The sequence below is a fragment of the Chiloscyllium plagiosum genome, unplaced genomic scaffold (genome assembly GCF_037043375.1).
Source record: "Chiloscyllium plagiosum isolate Xiang-an unplaced genomic scaffold, Cpla_swu_hap1 HiC_scaffold_29, whole genome shotgun sequence".
Lineage (NCBI taxonomy): Eukaryota > Metazoa > Chordata > Chondrichthyes > Orectolobiformes > Hemiscylliidae > Chiloscyllium > Chiloscyllium plagiosum.
This window is the reverse complement of record NW_028270167.1, coordinates 21,369,504-21,385,513: the sequence shown is the minus strand read 5'-3', so window position 1 is coordinate 21,385,513 and position 16,010 is coordinate 21,369,504. Positions and strand designations below refer to the sequence as shown.

At 39.7% G+C, this 16,010-nt stretch overlaps 1 protein-coding gene across 1 annotated transcript; it reads right to left on the bottom strand.

Moving 5' to 3' along the window:
- Positions 1–346: 346 nt before the first annotated feature.
- Positions 347–12,656, bottom strand: LOC122540677 (uncharacterized). Its single transcript, XM_043676744.2, has 4 exons — positions 12,440–12,656; positions 6,976–7,153; positions 5,859–5,914; positions 347–2,342 (listed from the first exon to the last, which is right to left on the bottom strand). Exons 1-4 carry the CDS (start codon positions 12,594–12,596, stop codon positions 1,687–1,689), a joined length of 1,047 nt encoding a protein of 348 aa, XP_043532679.1. The 5' UTR covers positions 12,597–12,656; the 3' UTR covers positions 347–1,686.
- Positions 12,657–16,010: the final 3,354 nt, after the last annotated feature.

The following is a 16,010-nucleotide window of genomic DNA, read 5'->3' as shown; positions in this document are numbered from 1 at the left end:
GCCTGAGGCGGGAATTGAACCCGGGTCTCTGGTGCTGTGAGGCAGCAATGCTAACCACTGTGCCACCGTGCCGCCCACAAATTAATATATGGTGAATGGCACACTGGCTGTCACAATGCACTCAGACAAAATGCAGAAGCCAATGTGTTTGAACCAACTTCCCCAGTCAATTTGAACACTCCAGCAACACTCTAGCCACATGCTGCAACACGTTAAGATTCAGGTCAATAAACCTTACATAGTTTAATGTATTACTCAAGTAGATATGTGAGGCATACCAGTAATCTCGCTGCTAGTTCACAAAAAAGTTGACAATTATTTCAATTAAAGAGAGAGGAAGCTAAAATAAGTTGGTAGGTATTTATCTTTTAAAGTGCAATTGCAAGATATCAGATATTGCAAATCTTCATAACATGGATAAAACATCAAATATATCAATGCTTTTGGAATATTTAGAGCTGTGCAATATCTTATTCAGTCAAATGCACAAGAAATATAAAGATAACAATTAATATATCATAAGATAACTAATCCAAGTAACAAATGAGAACTGAAAATTGAAAAAGATTGAAAACTGAGAAAATAGATCAATAGTTGGTGATATATTTACGATGCCTATTGTAGTGTCTGAATTTTGAAGTCTGAATGGACCATGTGTCATGGTAATACTTATTAATTGAGAATGTAAGATTATTTTAAAGGATTACCTCTTATAAACTGCATCAAATAAAATGTAAATATATTAGTGGCACTTAAGGCTCAAATAAACGGATTGTTAAAGAATCAGAATTGTAACTTATAATGACATCCCATAGAAACTGTTTTACCCATGATGCATTGCATCCAACCAATAAGAAGATACCAGTAATTAATGATACATTGAATTCAAAGATAATTTTTTAAAATTACAAACAATTTGATCTTCAACCTATTAGTCAGGATGGAACAGGAATTCAAAGAAACCTAAGTGAAACAAATCAATCGCAATTATTTTGTAAAGTAGAATCTTTCCATTTTGTAAAGTAGAATTTTCAGGCTTCCTCTGAGCTCATTGTCTGCCTTCACTGTTTAGCAGAGACTGAATATTGGTTTCTATCACCAACTGATCATCTAACATGCTGTCTGATTAAGTGAGACTCATCATCAAAGACAAGTCATAGAGTTAATAATTCAACAGCTGACCAAAATGTTTTCAATATATTGGAAGTGTTGCTACAGTGCAAGTATCTTGTACATCCCATATACAATTTAATAATGTCAAAAAATACAAGGCAGCAAACAGCCATAAAAATTACATGAAACAAAACAGTTGCGACCTTCATGCAGTCTCACATTGAGGGAGTTGGCTGAACTTCTGAATTAATAAATGCAAAGCAAATATTTTCATTTATAAATTCTGATCAGAAGTGCAACAAAATGTTTCATGCTTCATCATGCCAGTTAGTTTAGGAAAATAGTATTAACTGTAATTTATAATAGGGCGAAGCAGAGTTTAACATTTATCAATTGAGCCTAACTGTGTATTAAAGTAAGTAAAAAACATCAGGTGCTTCCAAATGACAGTTCTAAGATCACCACTGTATAACATCAGGAACTGTTACTGTGCAAAATCTCAGAAATTGTTAGGATAGTTATGTCTGTAGGTAAGTACAGGTGAACATTCCAACAGATATGACATTAATTTTATTACAAAAGTGTGTGCCCAATGCCTATAAATATTAAGAACATCAAAGTAATGGTGAATCCACCTGAAGTTTTGATGGTGCTCATAGCATTTCCTGTGGTAGTAGTATCTGACATGGTGCTTGACGATGTGGTGACATTCATCTGCATGATGGTTGTTCTGGTACTGGAAGGAGTAGTGGTTTTCACAGTCATCTTGCTGATAGGAGAATTTGTGGTATTGTTCATCTTCGCACTGGTGGTCACAATGGTTCTGGGTGAAGCAGTGGTCATGTTGTCAGCTGTTGCATTGACTTTGGGTGAAGCTGTGGTCATGTTGCTAGCTGCTCCATTGGTTGGGTTTGAAGCTGTGGTCATGTTGCCAGCTGTTTCATTGGTTGGAGTTGAAGCTGTGGTCATGCTACTTGCTGTTCCATTGGTTGGGGTTGAAGCTGTGGTCATGTTGCTAGCTGTTCCATTGGATGGGTTTGAAGCTGTGGTCATGTTATTCGCTGTTCCATTGGTTGGGGTTGAAGCTGTGGTCATGTTGCTAGCTGTTCCATTGGTTGAGGTTGAAGCAGTGGTCACGTTGCTAGCTGTTTCATTGGTTGGGGGTGAAGCTGTGGTCATGTTGCTACTGGTACTGGATGAAGCAGTGGTCCCAGCTCCAGAACTAGAATCTGTACAAATCCAATTGCATTTTGTAAATATTATCACTATAATTAATAATACATACATTTTCTTAGTATTCAAAGTTATAGATTCCAATTCTACACATAAATATTAACTCCTGTTAATCTTTAATTATACTTCTAACTTTACAAAGTGGAAATCATAGTGCAGAAGAGCAATTCTCACTTCTCAGTCTTTCAAGTCAGAAGTTTCTTGGCAAAACACGATTATAAAATTTGTGTAAATTTTACATTTAAATTAAAGCTGTGAATCCAAAAATGATGAAATATATGACTGACATTATTTATTCAATAATGAGTTCCTCAATTCCAATGCACTGAAGACATTTCTGTGTATTACAGCAATATCGGGGAAATAGATAAAAGGTCTTTTCTCTGGAGTGGGAGAGTCTAGAACTAGAAGGCATTGGTTTAGGGTGAGGGGAAAATTTAAAAGGGATCTAAGGGACATCTTTTTTAAAGCAGAGGGTGGTGTGTGTATGAAATTGAGCTGCCAGAGGAAGTGGTGGAGAATGGTACAATTACAACATTTAAAAAACATTTAGTTGGGCGTATGAATAGGAAGCGTTTAGAGGGATATGGGCCAAGTGCTGGCAAATGGGATTAGATTAGATTAGGATATCTGGTCGGCATGGAGGAGTTGGACCGAAGGGTCTGTTTCTGTGCTGTACATCACTATGACTCTATGACTCTATAAGTGTTTCTATAGATATGATATTGTTTATCAGAAATAGTTCTTCAAAATTCTGTGTTGTCACTCAACAGCTATATATCAGGATTATGCACATCATTAGCTTTTAAATGCTTATATTTGAGACCTTTCCTTTGATGTATCAACAAATCCCCAAATATTCCATGTAAACATTGACATACTTTCAGGGATATCTTGACTAAAACTTTGAATCATTATCAGATCTCTGAAGGAAAACATCATTAATGGTTCAGTAAACATTTTATTAACTTGGTGGCTAGCATCACAAGATGCACAGAATAAACATATAGATTGCATAACATTTGAGATAGCTGGGGGACATGATTGCTGGGGAGATCCTCAGATTCTCTCACTGACAATGGAATTAAATCTTTGCAGAAGGTGGATATGCAGTTACTTTTAATCAAAATGTTCAGGTATGTTATGAGATACAACTGGAGTAGGTGGGACTTGAACCTAGGCCTCCTGGTCCAGAGAACAACACCACAGTGCCACAAGAGCCAAGCTTTTTAAAAGAACTTCTGAATCAGTCTGTTAAGAGAAATCTCTGGAGCAGGTGAGATTTGAATGCAGGTCTTCTGGCTTGCAGGTAGGGTCACCACCACTGCACCAGAAGGGCCCTCAGGCAGGTTTTCCTTTAAATTAACCCATTCTCTGGTGGCAGGTTGGACTCAAACCTGGGCCCTTAGCTCAAAGGTGAGGATACTGCCACTGCCTGATAAGTGTCCTCACTGCCAGGGGTGGTATAATTGACATTCCATTTAGTATCTTGCTGTGCAGGTATTTTTTACTCAACCTGTTCAGAGATCTTATTACACAAATCTGGAGCTTGAATCCAGGGTTCCGGACTCAGAGCAAATTTACTACTATAACAGGGGCTGTTTGATGTGTGATTAGATAAGCCTGAGGTGCGCATAAGATTGGATTCTGACCACAGCTTCACCCCAACAAATGGTACAGCAAGTAACATGACAACATGGACCTTATTGCCATGGAGATGCGACACAAATTGGATGCTCGCAAGAGAAATCTCCATATAGAAGGCCTGGTCCTTGGGTAGGCCTTGAGGCAAGGAAAAGGTGTAAACAGGAAGCAGTGGTAAAGAGGATTGGGGAAGGCTGGGAAAAGGCTGTTTGTGAGGATGGGAATGAGATTGTGTTGACCAGAAGGATGAATGTTGAAGCTGGCAATTGGAGACAGTAATGTCAATGTTTGTGGAGTTTCAGAGCATTGCTTTTGATGTAGAGTGGTATCAGTCATCAGACTGAAAAGTTTGATTATGGAATTGAGAGGGTTACCCTTCTCCTCTGGTGGTTTCACATTCAGGTAACTGTATTTGAAGTACTTATTGTTATTTGTAGCCCACAGTTAAACACTTATGGAATACCTTTTTGGCCATATGAAGCCCTGTTTTTCCTGAATGTAGCTAACCTTGTGTCAGACAGCCTGTGATACAGCTCTTACTTGAATACATGACAGGCTAAACTCTGTTTGAGGCATGGACCCTGAACACCTCAGGCTGAATATGAATTTTCCCATTTTCAGGTAAAGTGTGATGGTGATTGACTTTTAAATCCATGATGCCCTGGAGTGAATTTTTCCATGCAATCTTCTGCATTTTACCTCATTAATTTTGCAACTGAGCTGCTGGTTGAGTTTTGTTAATTTTAATTTTGAACGTTTGATTTTTACTTTAAGGGTCTGGGATCTTTTAATTCATGTGATTTAATTTGATTTAGTTGATGTTTAAGTGGCTTAAAAGAACTTCAGTAAGATTACTGCTGATCTAGATTGAGAGTGTGGTGCTGGAAAAGCACAGCAGGTCAGGCAGTATCCGAGGAGCAGGAGAATCAACGTTTCGGGCAAAAGCCCTTCATCAGGAATGAATTATTACGGATCTGGTTGTGATTAACTCCACTGTCCTGTATGCCCACTATAACCACTGACTATCAAACATCTATCTTGGGCGAATTCAATGACCCAATCTTTACTGAGGGTTTTGAAGAAGGGTTGTGGGGAGGCTACAGAAAAAGAGGGAGTAGAAACGAAGGATGAACCTTTAAATGGAAGAAAAGCATGGAAGTTCCAAAATATATATGAATATAAATAAACATGTTATATGTACCAATTCCTTGAAATATTTGCTGAGAATGGTCCATGTGCATCTGGAATGATGTTACAGTCACTTTGAGGGGCGACCTCTTATCCTGAATAATCTCAGGAGTATGAAAGATCTTTGAACACGTATACCACACACTGACAAGTTACATTTGGTGATAGAGTGCTAAGACAGTGAATTTCTTGGGGTACTTGCATGCCTATGATTGTCTAATATTTCAGATATAAAGAGAAAATAGACAACTTGCTCTTTGCTCACTACAACCCAAGAGGGACAAAGAGATATGTTATTGTACATGAGCTGATATTCCTTCTGGTTATTGCATTGTGTAATGAATGACTGAGATAAGGAACTCAAGGTATGAGCCATATGCCACAATATTTCAGCACAGCATAGCTCAAGATTTCTAAATTCAATACCATTTATGAGACACAACAATCTGATGTTTACACAAATTGCACCTGAGGAAAAGAGTAATTTTATGCCAGGACCTTAAACTTTGTGGGAATAATTAAGGATTCAGTTTACGGCCAAAATTATAGGAAGTAGACAGGTAGGCATAGGAAATGGGCTTTTGCATGATATCAATTATAGAAAGAAAACTTATAAAAATGCAATGGTAAATCTATCCACTAATCTATCATTATTAACAATATTTGAAGACAAAACCTACTTGTGCTGATCATTTTGGTTAGGAGATATGTTTTGTTCACTGTCTTGATATAGGCCCTGAAACCAAATAGAAAAAAAGGAAGTTAGAATTAGAATTAGGTTTTTATTGTCACATGCACTCAAGTACATGGATACTTGAGAATAGCAAAAAGTGTATAAAGTCACTATTTCTAGTGGTTAATAATTGCTACTGAATGTCACAATTCATAATTTAAATTTTCAAACAATGCTGAGAACTAACTTTAAATTACCAAGTTTGATATCAATGCATTTTCTGCTTCATTCCTTATTTATACGCAACATTTTCAAATATTCTTAAGAAGGTGAAAATATCTGGACTTGTGCAATTTTATGTGAGGAGTCTAAGTTGAAATGAAACCATGATGTGACCTGAAGTGGGCTCACAAAGGTAACTGTAGATGTATTTTTGTTCTCTTCCTGTGATTCTGGTTTTAATGATTAGCCCCTTCCTACATGTTTTGAACTATGGTGCTTATGCACCACTTGAGAGAAGGAATTATTCAATTACTTGGAAGCCATGTAATGAGGATAGCTGCTCTGACTGTTTTTTTTTTGTAACTTGCTGCTTGTTAATTTGAATAAGCACTGAGAAGGGTAAAGCTTTGATTTTTACCACCCCACTTTTTTTAATTCATCTGACAATTCGAAATTACACTGGAGAGTGGTTCCTCCACATTTGGTATATTTTTCAAGTTACCTACTCAGTGACTAGTGATGGGTAACTTGACCATCGTCAGGTAGGGATTAGAATGGTGCTGGAAAAGCACAGCAGGTCAGGCAGCATCCAAGGAGCAGAAATGCTGCCTGACCTGCTGTGCTTTTCCAGCACCACTCTAATCCAGACTCGGGTTTCCAACATCTGCAGTCCTCGTTTTTACCACTGTCGGATAGGTAGTAGTTAAGATGATAGAAGTAGTAATAAATGAATTTGTCTAATACCTTTCACAGGTATGGCAACTTTGTAAAATAGTTTATATCCTTTGTACAATTATAAAGTACATTGTGTAGGATGCATATGATATTCCTGTGACACAGATGTTCACTACTTAATGGGCATTAGATGAAAAGTAAAATGCTTTTTAGCATATAAAACATACCTAATTGTCACATTAGCTGACATGTCTGTGGGTGAAATCCAGATATCATTTGATGAAGTCCGATTCGCAAAAATACCCGAGCAACGTGAAGAATTGTTCTTCCAATAACCAAAGCTGATATTGTTCTTCAAGGCTGACAGAGCCACTTCAACCTCAGAATTAATTCCTAAAATGGTAACTGGGGATAAAATAGCAACACTGATGTTATATTTTGATATCCTGGCAATCACAAACATAGCATTATAGTTAAAATAACAGCTAATTCTAATGTTTCTTTTGTTAGTCAAATGTGCTAAGCTCATCTTGCAACTTAGAGGTATAAGGAAGATCATTGGAAGGTAGGAACAGGATATTTAGCCCTGCCATTGAGCCTGATCTTCAATTCAATATGATCATGGTTGATTGCCAACCTAATCGTGTAATACTGTATACGACTGCTAATCAGAAATCTATCATAGAATAATACAGCATGGAAACAGGCCCTTCAGACCAACCAGTTCATGCCAAACATAATTCCAAACTAAACTAGTCCCACCTGCCTCCTCCTAGCCCATGTGTCTCATGTACATATCTAAGTTTCTTTTATATGATTTAATTGTGCCCACATCCTCTGGAAGTTCATTCCACACATGACACCTTCTGTAAAAAAAAAGTTCTCATGTGTTTTTTAAATAAGACCAGAAGACATAGGAGCAGAAATTAGGCCATTTGGCCCATCGAGTCTGCTCTGCCATTAAATCATGGCTCCTGGATTTTTCAACCCCATTTTCCCGCTTTCTCCCCATAACTTTGATCCCCTTGGCAATCAAGAATTTATCTATTTCTGTTTTAAATATAGTCAATGGCCGGCTCTCCACAGCCTTCTGTGGCAATGAATTCCACAGATTTACCACTCTCTGGCTAAAGAAGTTTTTCCTTAGAAAAACACCTTAGAATCTATGGATGAGTGCCATGCCTCTAGGAATTACCTGGCTGTTCTCTGTTTGGCTTGTTCTATAATAGTTCTGGTCGCCCAGTTATAGGAAGGATATTATAGCAAGGATATTTAGAGTTCTGAGGGAGGTGGCTGAGGAAAGAGCGGAGGCGTTGGTTGAGGTCTTTCAAAGGTCACTGGAGTCAGGGAAAGTCCCGGATGATTGGAAGATCGCTGTTGTAACCCCCTTGTTCAAGAAAGGATCAAGGCAAAAGATGGAAAATTAGAGGCCAATTAGTCTAACCTCGGTTGTTGGTAAAATTCTAGAATCCATCATTAAGGATGAGGTTTCTAAATTCTAGGAAGAGCAGGGTCGGATTAGAACAAGTCAACATGGATTTAGTAAGGGGAGGTCGTGCCTGACAAACCTGTTGGAGTTCTTTGAAGAGGTGACAAGTAGGTTAGACTGGGGAAACCCAGTGGATGTGGTCTACCTAGACTTCCAAAAGGCCTTTGATAAGGTGCCACACAGGAGGCTACTGAGCAAGGTGAGGGCCCATGGTGTTCAAGGTGAGCTACTGGTATGGATTGAGGATTGGCTGTCTGACAGAAGGCAGAGAGTTGGGATAAAAGGTTCTTTTTCGGAATGGCAGCCGTTGACAAGCGGTGTCCCACAGGGTTCAGTGTTGGGACCGCAGCTGTTCACACTATATGTTAATGATCTGGATGAAGGGACTGGGGGCATTCGAGCGACGTTTGCCGATGATACAAAGTTAGGTGGACAGGCAGGTAGTACTGAGGAAGTGGGGAGGCTGCAGAAGGATCTAGACAGTTTGGAGGAGTGGTCCAGGAAATGGCTGATGGAATTCAATGTGAGCAAATGCGAGGTCTTGCACTTTGGAAAAAAGAATAGAAGCATGGATTACTTTCTAAACGGTGAGAAAATTCGTAAAGCCAAAGTACAGAGGGATCTGGGAGTGCTAGTTGAGGATTCTCTAAAGGTAAACGTGCAGGTTGAGTCCGTGATTAAGAAAGCGAATGCAATGTTGTCAATTATCTCAAGAGGGTTGGAATATAAAAGCACCGTTGTGCTACTGAGACTTTATAAAGCTCTGGTTAGGCCCCATTTGGAGAACAGTGTCCAGTTTTGGTCCCCACACCTCAGGAAGGACATACTGGCACTGGAGCGTGTCCAACGGAGATTCACACGGATGATCCCTGGAATGGTAGGTCTAACATATGAGGAACGGCTGAGGATCCTGGGATTGTATTCATTGGAGTTTAGAAGATTAAGGGGAGATCTAATAGAAACTTACAAGATAATACGTGGCTTGGAGAGGGTGGACGCTAGGAAATTGTTTCCGTTAGGCGAGGAGACTAGGACCCGTGGACACAGCCTTAGAATTAGAGGGGGTAAATTCAGAACAGAAATGCGGAGACATTTCTTCAGCCAGAGAGTGGTGGGCCTGTGGAATTCATTGCCACAGAGTGCAGAGGAGGCTGGGACGCTAAATGTCTTCAAGGCAGAATTTGATAGATTCTTGATGTCACAAGGAATTAAGGGCTACGGAGAGAATGCGGGTAAGTGGAGTTGAAATGCCCATCAGCCATGATGGAATGGTGGAGTGGACTCGATGGGCCGAATAGCCTTACTTCCGCTCCTATGTCTTATGGTCTTATGGTCTTATGGTCTTATTATTAAAGTTTGTGAGAAGATTTGTAGCTCGGGTGCTCGTTGTCATGGTTCTGTTTGCCGAGCTGGGAATTTGTGTTGCAGACGTTTCATCCCCTGTCTAGGTAACATCCTCAGTGCTTGGAAGCCCCCTGTGAAGCACTTGTGTTGTTTCCTCTGGCATTTATAGTGGTTTGTCTCTGCCGCTTCCGGTTGTCAGTTCCATCTGTCCACTGCAGTGGCTGGTATATTAGGTCCAGGTCGATGTGTTTGTTGATTGAATATGTGGATGAATGCCATGCCTCTGGGAATTCCCTCGCTGTTCTCTGTTTGGCTTGTCCTATAATAGTAGTGTTGTCCCAGTCGAACTCATGTTGCTTGTCATCTGCGTGTGTGGCTACTAAGGATAGCTAGTCATCTCGTTTCGTGGCTAGTTGGTGTTCATGGATGCGGATCGTTAACTGTCTTCCTGTTTGTCGTATGTGGTGTTTTGTGCAGTCCTTGCATGGGATTTTGTACACTACATTGGTTTTGCTCAATGAACACCAACTAGCCACACAACGACATGACCAACTATCTTTAGTAGCCACACATGCAGATGACAAGCAACATGAGTTTGACTGGGACAACACTACTATTATAGGACAAGCCAAACAGAGAACAGCCAGGGAATTCCTAGAGGCATGGCACTCATCCACAGATTCTATCAACAAACACATCGACCTGGACCCAATATACCAGTCACTGCAGCGGACAGCTGGAACTAACAACCGGAAGCGGCAGAGACAAACCACTATAAATGCCGGAGGAAACAACACAGAAGTGCTTCACAGGAGGCTCCCAAGCACTGAGGATGTTACCTAGACAGGGGACGAAACGTCTGCAACACAAATTCCCAGCTCGGCAAACAGAACCACAATAACGAGCACCCGAGCTACAAATCTTCTCAGAAACTTTAATAATATCCTTCCTATAACTGGGTGACCAGAACTGGACACAATAGTCCAGAAGAGGCCTCACCAATGTCTTGTACAACCTCAACATGACTTCCCAACTGTTATACTCTAAAGGACTGAGTAATGAAGGCAAATGTGCTAAATACCTTCCTAACCAACCTGTCCTCCTGCGATGCAAACCTCAATGAATTATGTACCTGAACCTCAAGAAACCTCTGTTCTCTAACACCATCCAAGTATAATAGGTTAGTATGCAAGGATTTCAGATTTCACACAATAGTGGGGGGGGGGGGGGATAAAATTGTTAATTGTGTAAGTCCTATTTCTGTTTGTTGTATCAAAATGCAATTCCTCAAATTTTTCCATATTATATCTAAAAATACCAAACCATATTGGATGATAGAAATCCGAAATAAGAACAAAAAACACTGAAAAATACTCAGTAGGGCTGGCAGCATTGGTGGAGAGCATAAACTCCTTTCTTTCAGAGTTTAAGGTCATTGATCTTTCATCAGAATTGACCTACTGTGTATATCTGGCAGTCTGAAATGCAGTTTTGCAGATAACATCTTGACACCTTGCCAGAAACATTTGAATATGAAGAGTAAATATTCCTACTGAGGTGATAGAAAGAACATTCGTAAATGAAACTGACTTTACCTGACCTCAGCAGAGAGGTCTTGAAATCCATTCTACAGGCCTTCTTGCTATCCTGACTAGCACAGCTGGATAGAGCTTGGGACAGTTGTTATCTATATGACTTGATATCACACTAGAACATGCGTGTATCCAGTAAAGGAGTCATTTTATTTTAATGATAATAAATTTATGAAGTATGATAGGTTGGTATGCAAGGGTTTTAGATTTCTCACAATGGCGGGGTAACATTATTAACATAACCTGTATTTACAAACTCCAAACTTTTAGAGGGTGTAAGGAGGTTTGTGGTAAAATATAAATCATTCACTTTTTAATTCAAAATAACCTCAGAATATTAAACCCCTTCATTCAAGTTTCTTCCTGACCTCTTTATGCAGATAGAAATTTTACTGATAGTTGAAAATGTTAGCTACTATGTCAAGTCAAACCTTTTTTAAAACTCATTAACAGGATTAGAGTATATTTGGCTATGCCAGCATTAATGGCCTACCCTAATTGCCCTAAGAGTCAACCGTGGTTCTGGAGTCACATGCTGACCAGACAAATGAAACTAGTATTGTTCCCCTTAGTGCCAGAGAAGATTTAGTGGAGAGTTAGTAAAAAAAAACCAAAATTATGATATGATTTGATAAATTAAATACAGGAAACTGTTTCATTGGCAGAGCAGTTGAGTAACTAAAGCACAGAAGATTATAAACTGTAGACTTTTTGCTACCGCTTCCACATAAAACTGCAGTATGAGCAAAGATGTTATGGGGCATGCCAAAAGCCTTACGTAAAATGTTATTGTCAATTATTAAAAGTAGCATTCATCACCAAAGGATATATAAAACATGCTCCTTAAAGTGATGATTAGTACTAGATTAATTGGAAAGACCCCAAGTTTAAATCATCACAGTTATGTAAAACTCTGAATATGCAGAACTAAAAAGCAGATTATTGTGACCAAACTGAAATATCTTTACATCTTATGTCTAATCTACATATATCTACATCTAATCTACATACATCTACATCTGCACATTGCTAGTTATCAGATCCTTTTGGACATCACGGCTCATCAACAATGTGTTTCTTTCCCAAATCCTTTTTACACTTAAAGAACATGAAAGCAAATACTAATATATTAATTGGTTAAAAAGACAAAGTTCATTTTTATTTTCTATTTTTAAGATAGGAAAATGTATAATAACATTTGACTTAAAGATTAAGTCTGACCCTACAGAAAAGGCATTGCCTTTGCTGAAACTGACAGTAACTCACCATTATATTCTGTATTTGCCATGTAGTACAGTGGATTAACGCTTAGATTAAATGGACCACCAGCGATGGCATTCTGAATCATGCAAGGATTTTGAGCGTAGGTTGGTGTATATTGAAGAATCAGGCAAAAAAGAAGCACTGGTAGAACTGAAGCCATTTCTTTCGATGATTTCTCCAACACAGCGAAAGAGGTGCTGTGTCAACTGTTGTTTCAGCAATAACCTATCCTCAAAAGGTGCAGTATTTATAATATTAAGGCGTGATTGCTCCAAGGCTATTTCTATCTTCGTGATTTATTGGTTTCATTATAGGGTGGGGTTCTCCAATTCACTGATCAAATATATTTTTTACACACCAACTATTGTTCTTAAACACCCTTTTCTAAAATGTTTAACATAGGCTTAATGGTAACTTATTTATGACATCAGTATGAGGAATAAAAGATAGTTGTACATGAAGTACTTCTGTAGTTTTCTTTAACAATCAGGCTTCAGGTTTTTAATTCAGAATGGGACAGGACTGGACAACTACAAAGTTAAAAGTGTTTCAGCAGCCAAGGTTTAAGTTTGCGACAATTTAAAAAAAAAACACAATCAAGGTACACTATCTGAATGCATACAACAATCACAATAAAGTATTGGTGCCAAAATAGATGTAAAATGATAGATGTAATTGACATTATCAAGTCATGGTTGCAGGCTGAGCAAGAATCAGAACTGGATGTTAAAGGATATTTGCCACATAGGAAGGAATGGAAAAAAGCGGTGAGTAGTTCTGGTAATGAAAAATGTGGTCAATATGTTACTGAGGGGTGACTTTAGCTTGAACGATTAAGTTGGAGTATCTCTTTTGATGGAGATTAGATTTCCCTACAGTGTGGAAACAGGCCCTTCGGCCCATCAAGTCCACACCAACCCTCTGAAGAGTAACCCAACCAGACCCATTTCCCTCTGAATGATGCACCTAACGTTACCAATTCACCTGATCTTTGGACTGTCAGAGGGAACTGGAACATCCAGAGAAAACACACACAGACACAGGGAGAACATGCAAACTCCACACATTGTCCCAAGACTGGAATCGAACCCAGGTCCCTAGTACTGTGAGGTAGTAGTGCTAACCACTGAGCCACTGTGCCAACCACCACAGAGCTGAGGAACAATGGACAACAAATAGTGATGTGCGTGTATATAATGTATTAACCACACACACACACTGAGTTTGCAGTGCTGCCCATCTGCCATCAAATTGGATGCCATTAAAAGTAATTCTTTTGACAACAATTATTTAAGGCAATTTTGACCATTATACATTTTGCATCAATTGGCTCCCTAATACCCTCAGATGCACAAGCTATGCAGATGAAAAACTAAAAATCTCACCTGGCTTTCTCATTTCTACAACACCAATCAAATGTGGACATTGGAATATAATGCTTTATTGGCTGCCACATTCTCATACTGAACTAAATGTGCAATTACATGGTCTACAATGTTCAAAGGTGCTTTTCATTTGGAAGGGGCTATTGTTATGGTGGATATATGTCCATCCATACAGCATTAGCACTTTGGATCTGCAGTATACATTTGAATAAGGTTGTATTAACTCAGCTCCGGAACAAGGTACGACATTGGTCTGCTTCTGAAATGTCCACCTCATACAGTAAATTTAACATAGCATGTTGCTTCATTGTGAATGATGGTGCATGATCAGAGCTACTGTTACTTAAATGCTCTTCTCTTTTCAACATTCCTAACAGGCTATCAGCTTGCATATCTGAGATGGAGCCTCACTTGGAGGGTTCCTTCAAGTGTTCGTAAACAAGCAGTGACAGTGTTGAAGAAGATATCAGTTACAATCATGTCACTAAACCCAGCAAGAACAGCAACTTCCAGTGGCTGATCACAGCCTACAGCAAAAGAACCAGTAGGTGAAGATCCCTCATGGAGGCAGATGAGAATGATCAGATCATGAATCTACTGGCTTTCTTGTCATTATCCACAGCTCCCAGAGAATCAGTGCAGGCAGTGGCTAAGGATGTCCAGGTCATCATCACCTGACTGTATCATCTGTTGACGTGGTACCAATGCTCGGAATGAATGAGATGCCATCCCATTCCAGTGCCCGTCAAGGTTTCATCGGCCTTGAAATATTATGCCAGCAGCTTCTGCCAAGGAGCAATTGGGAACTTTTTGGCATCTCCCAATCCTTGACCCATAATGCATCCACAGTGCCCAAGAATAATACATTTTTTCGAGTCTATATTAAATAGGTACAAGGACTTTAAAAAAAAGATCCATATTTTATTGAATTAGGATATGACCAGGGAGCTCAGTCCCATGGTCTGCACATCCAGCACCATTTGGGAAATGCTATACACTCCTGGCAGTGTGGATGACCTGCAGGAGGTGCCTCTGGTTGGAGCAAAGACTCCCGGTTTTGGAGTTTGAGTGGTAAGCTGGGTGCCATTACGGAGCATTTTTGTGGCTGAGAAAGTCATTTCAGGATGTGATCACCCTGCAGCTTAAGGATGTGCAGGCAGTGTGGGAATGAGTGACCAGCAGACAGAAGAAGAGGATTGGGCAGGTGATGAGGGAATCCCCACATCTATCACAATGGCAAACTATTTTGTGGGCTTGGAAAACAGTGAGAGTGATGGCTCCTCTGTGAAGGCCACCCAGAGCCAAGGCCATGACATTTAGGGTGGTCCTGCTGCTTGTGGGAGGGAGGGAAAAATATGGAAGGTCAATAATGAAGGGGGAATTCATTACCAAGGGGAATTGATTGATGCTTCAGCATTTATAGATATGGCTCCAGGATGATATGTTAACTGGAGATGCCAGAGTCGATCGTGTGATACTGGAAAAAAGCACAGCAGGTCAGGCAGCATCCAAGGAGCAGGAGAATTGACATTTCAGGCATAAGCCCTTCATCAGGAATGAGCTTGTGGGCCAGGGGCTGAGAGATAAATGGGAGGGGGGGTGGGGCTAGAGGGAAGGTAGCTGATGCCAGAGTCAAGGATATCTTAGAACAGCTGCAGGGCAGAACATTGTGAATGAGAACAGTGAACAATAAGAGGGCTTGGCCAAAGTTGGAACTAATTACTTAGGAAGGAAGAGAAATGAAGTCCTGCAAGGGAATTAGGTCAGAAATTGAAAAGCATGATTTTAAAAAGGTAGCAATCTGAGGATTACTCCTGGTGTCAAACAGTAGTGAGTATAGGAATAAAAGGATAGAACAGCTGAATGTGTGCTGAGATAAATGTTACAGAAGAGAGGGTTTTAGATTCCTGAGCCTTTGGGACCATCTCTGAGGGAGGTATATCTTGTTTGAGTTGGATGCATTATATTTGAACAGGAATGGAACCAACATTCTCACAGTGAGATTTTCTACTGCTGTTGAGATATATTTAACTTTGGATGTAGGTTTGCTCGTTTAGCTGGATGGTTCGTTTTCAGACATTTTGTAATCATACTAGGTAACATCATCAGTGAGAGTTCGGATAAAGCACTGGTGAGATGGCCCACTCACTACTGATGTGTTTAGGATTCCTTGGGTGGGTGATGGCATT

Excerpts from the sequence above, each read along its gene's own strand:
- LOC122540677 (XM_043676744.2), bottom strand. The coding sequence starts at position 12,596 with ATGGCTTCAGTTCTACCAGTGCTTCTTTTTTGCCTGATTCTTCAATAT. Across the intron at positions 7,154-12,439 it reads GGCAAATACAGAATATAATG|TTACCATTTTAGGAATTAAT; the intron begins GTGAGTTACTGT and ends TTTTATCCCCAG. Across the intron at positions 5,915-6,975 it reads TCAGCTAATGTGACAATTAG|GGCCTATATCAAGACAGTGA; the intron begins GTATGTTTTATA and ends ATTTGGTTTCAG.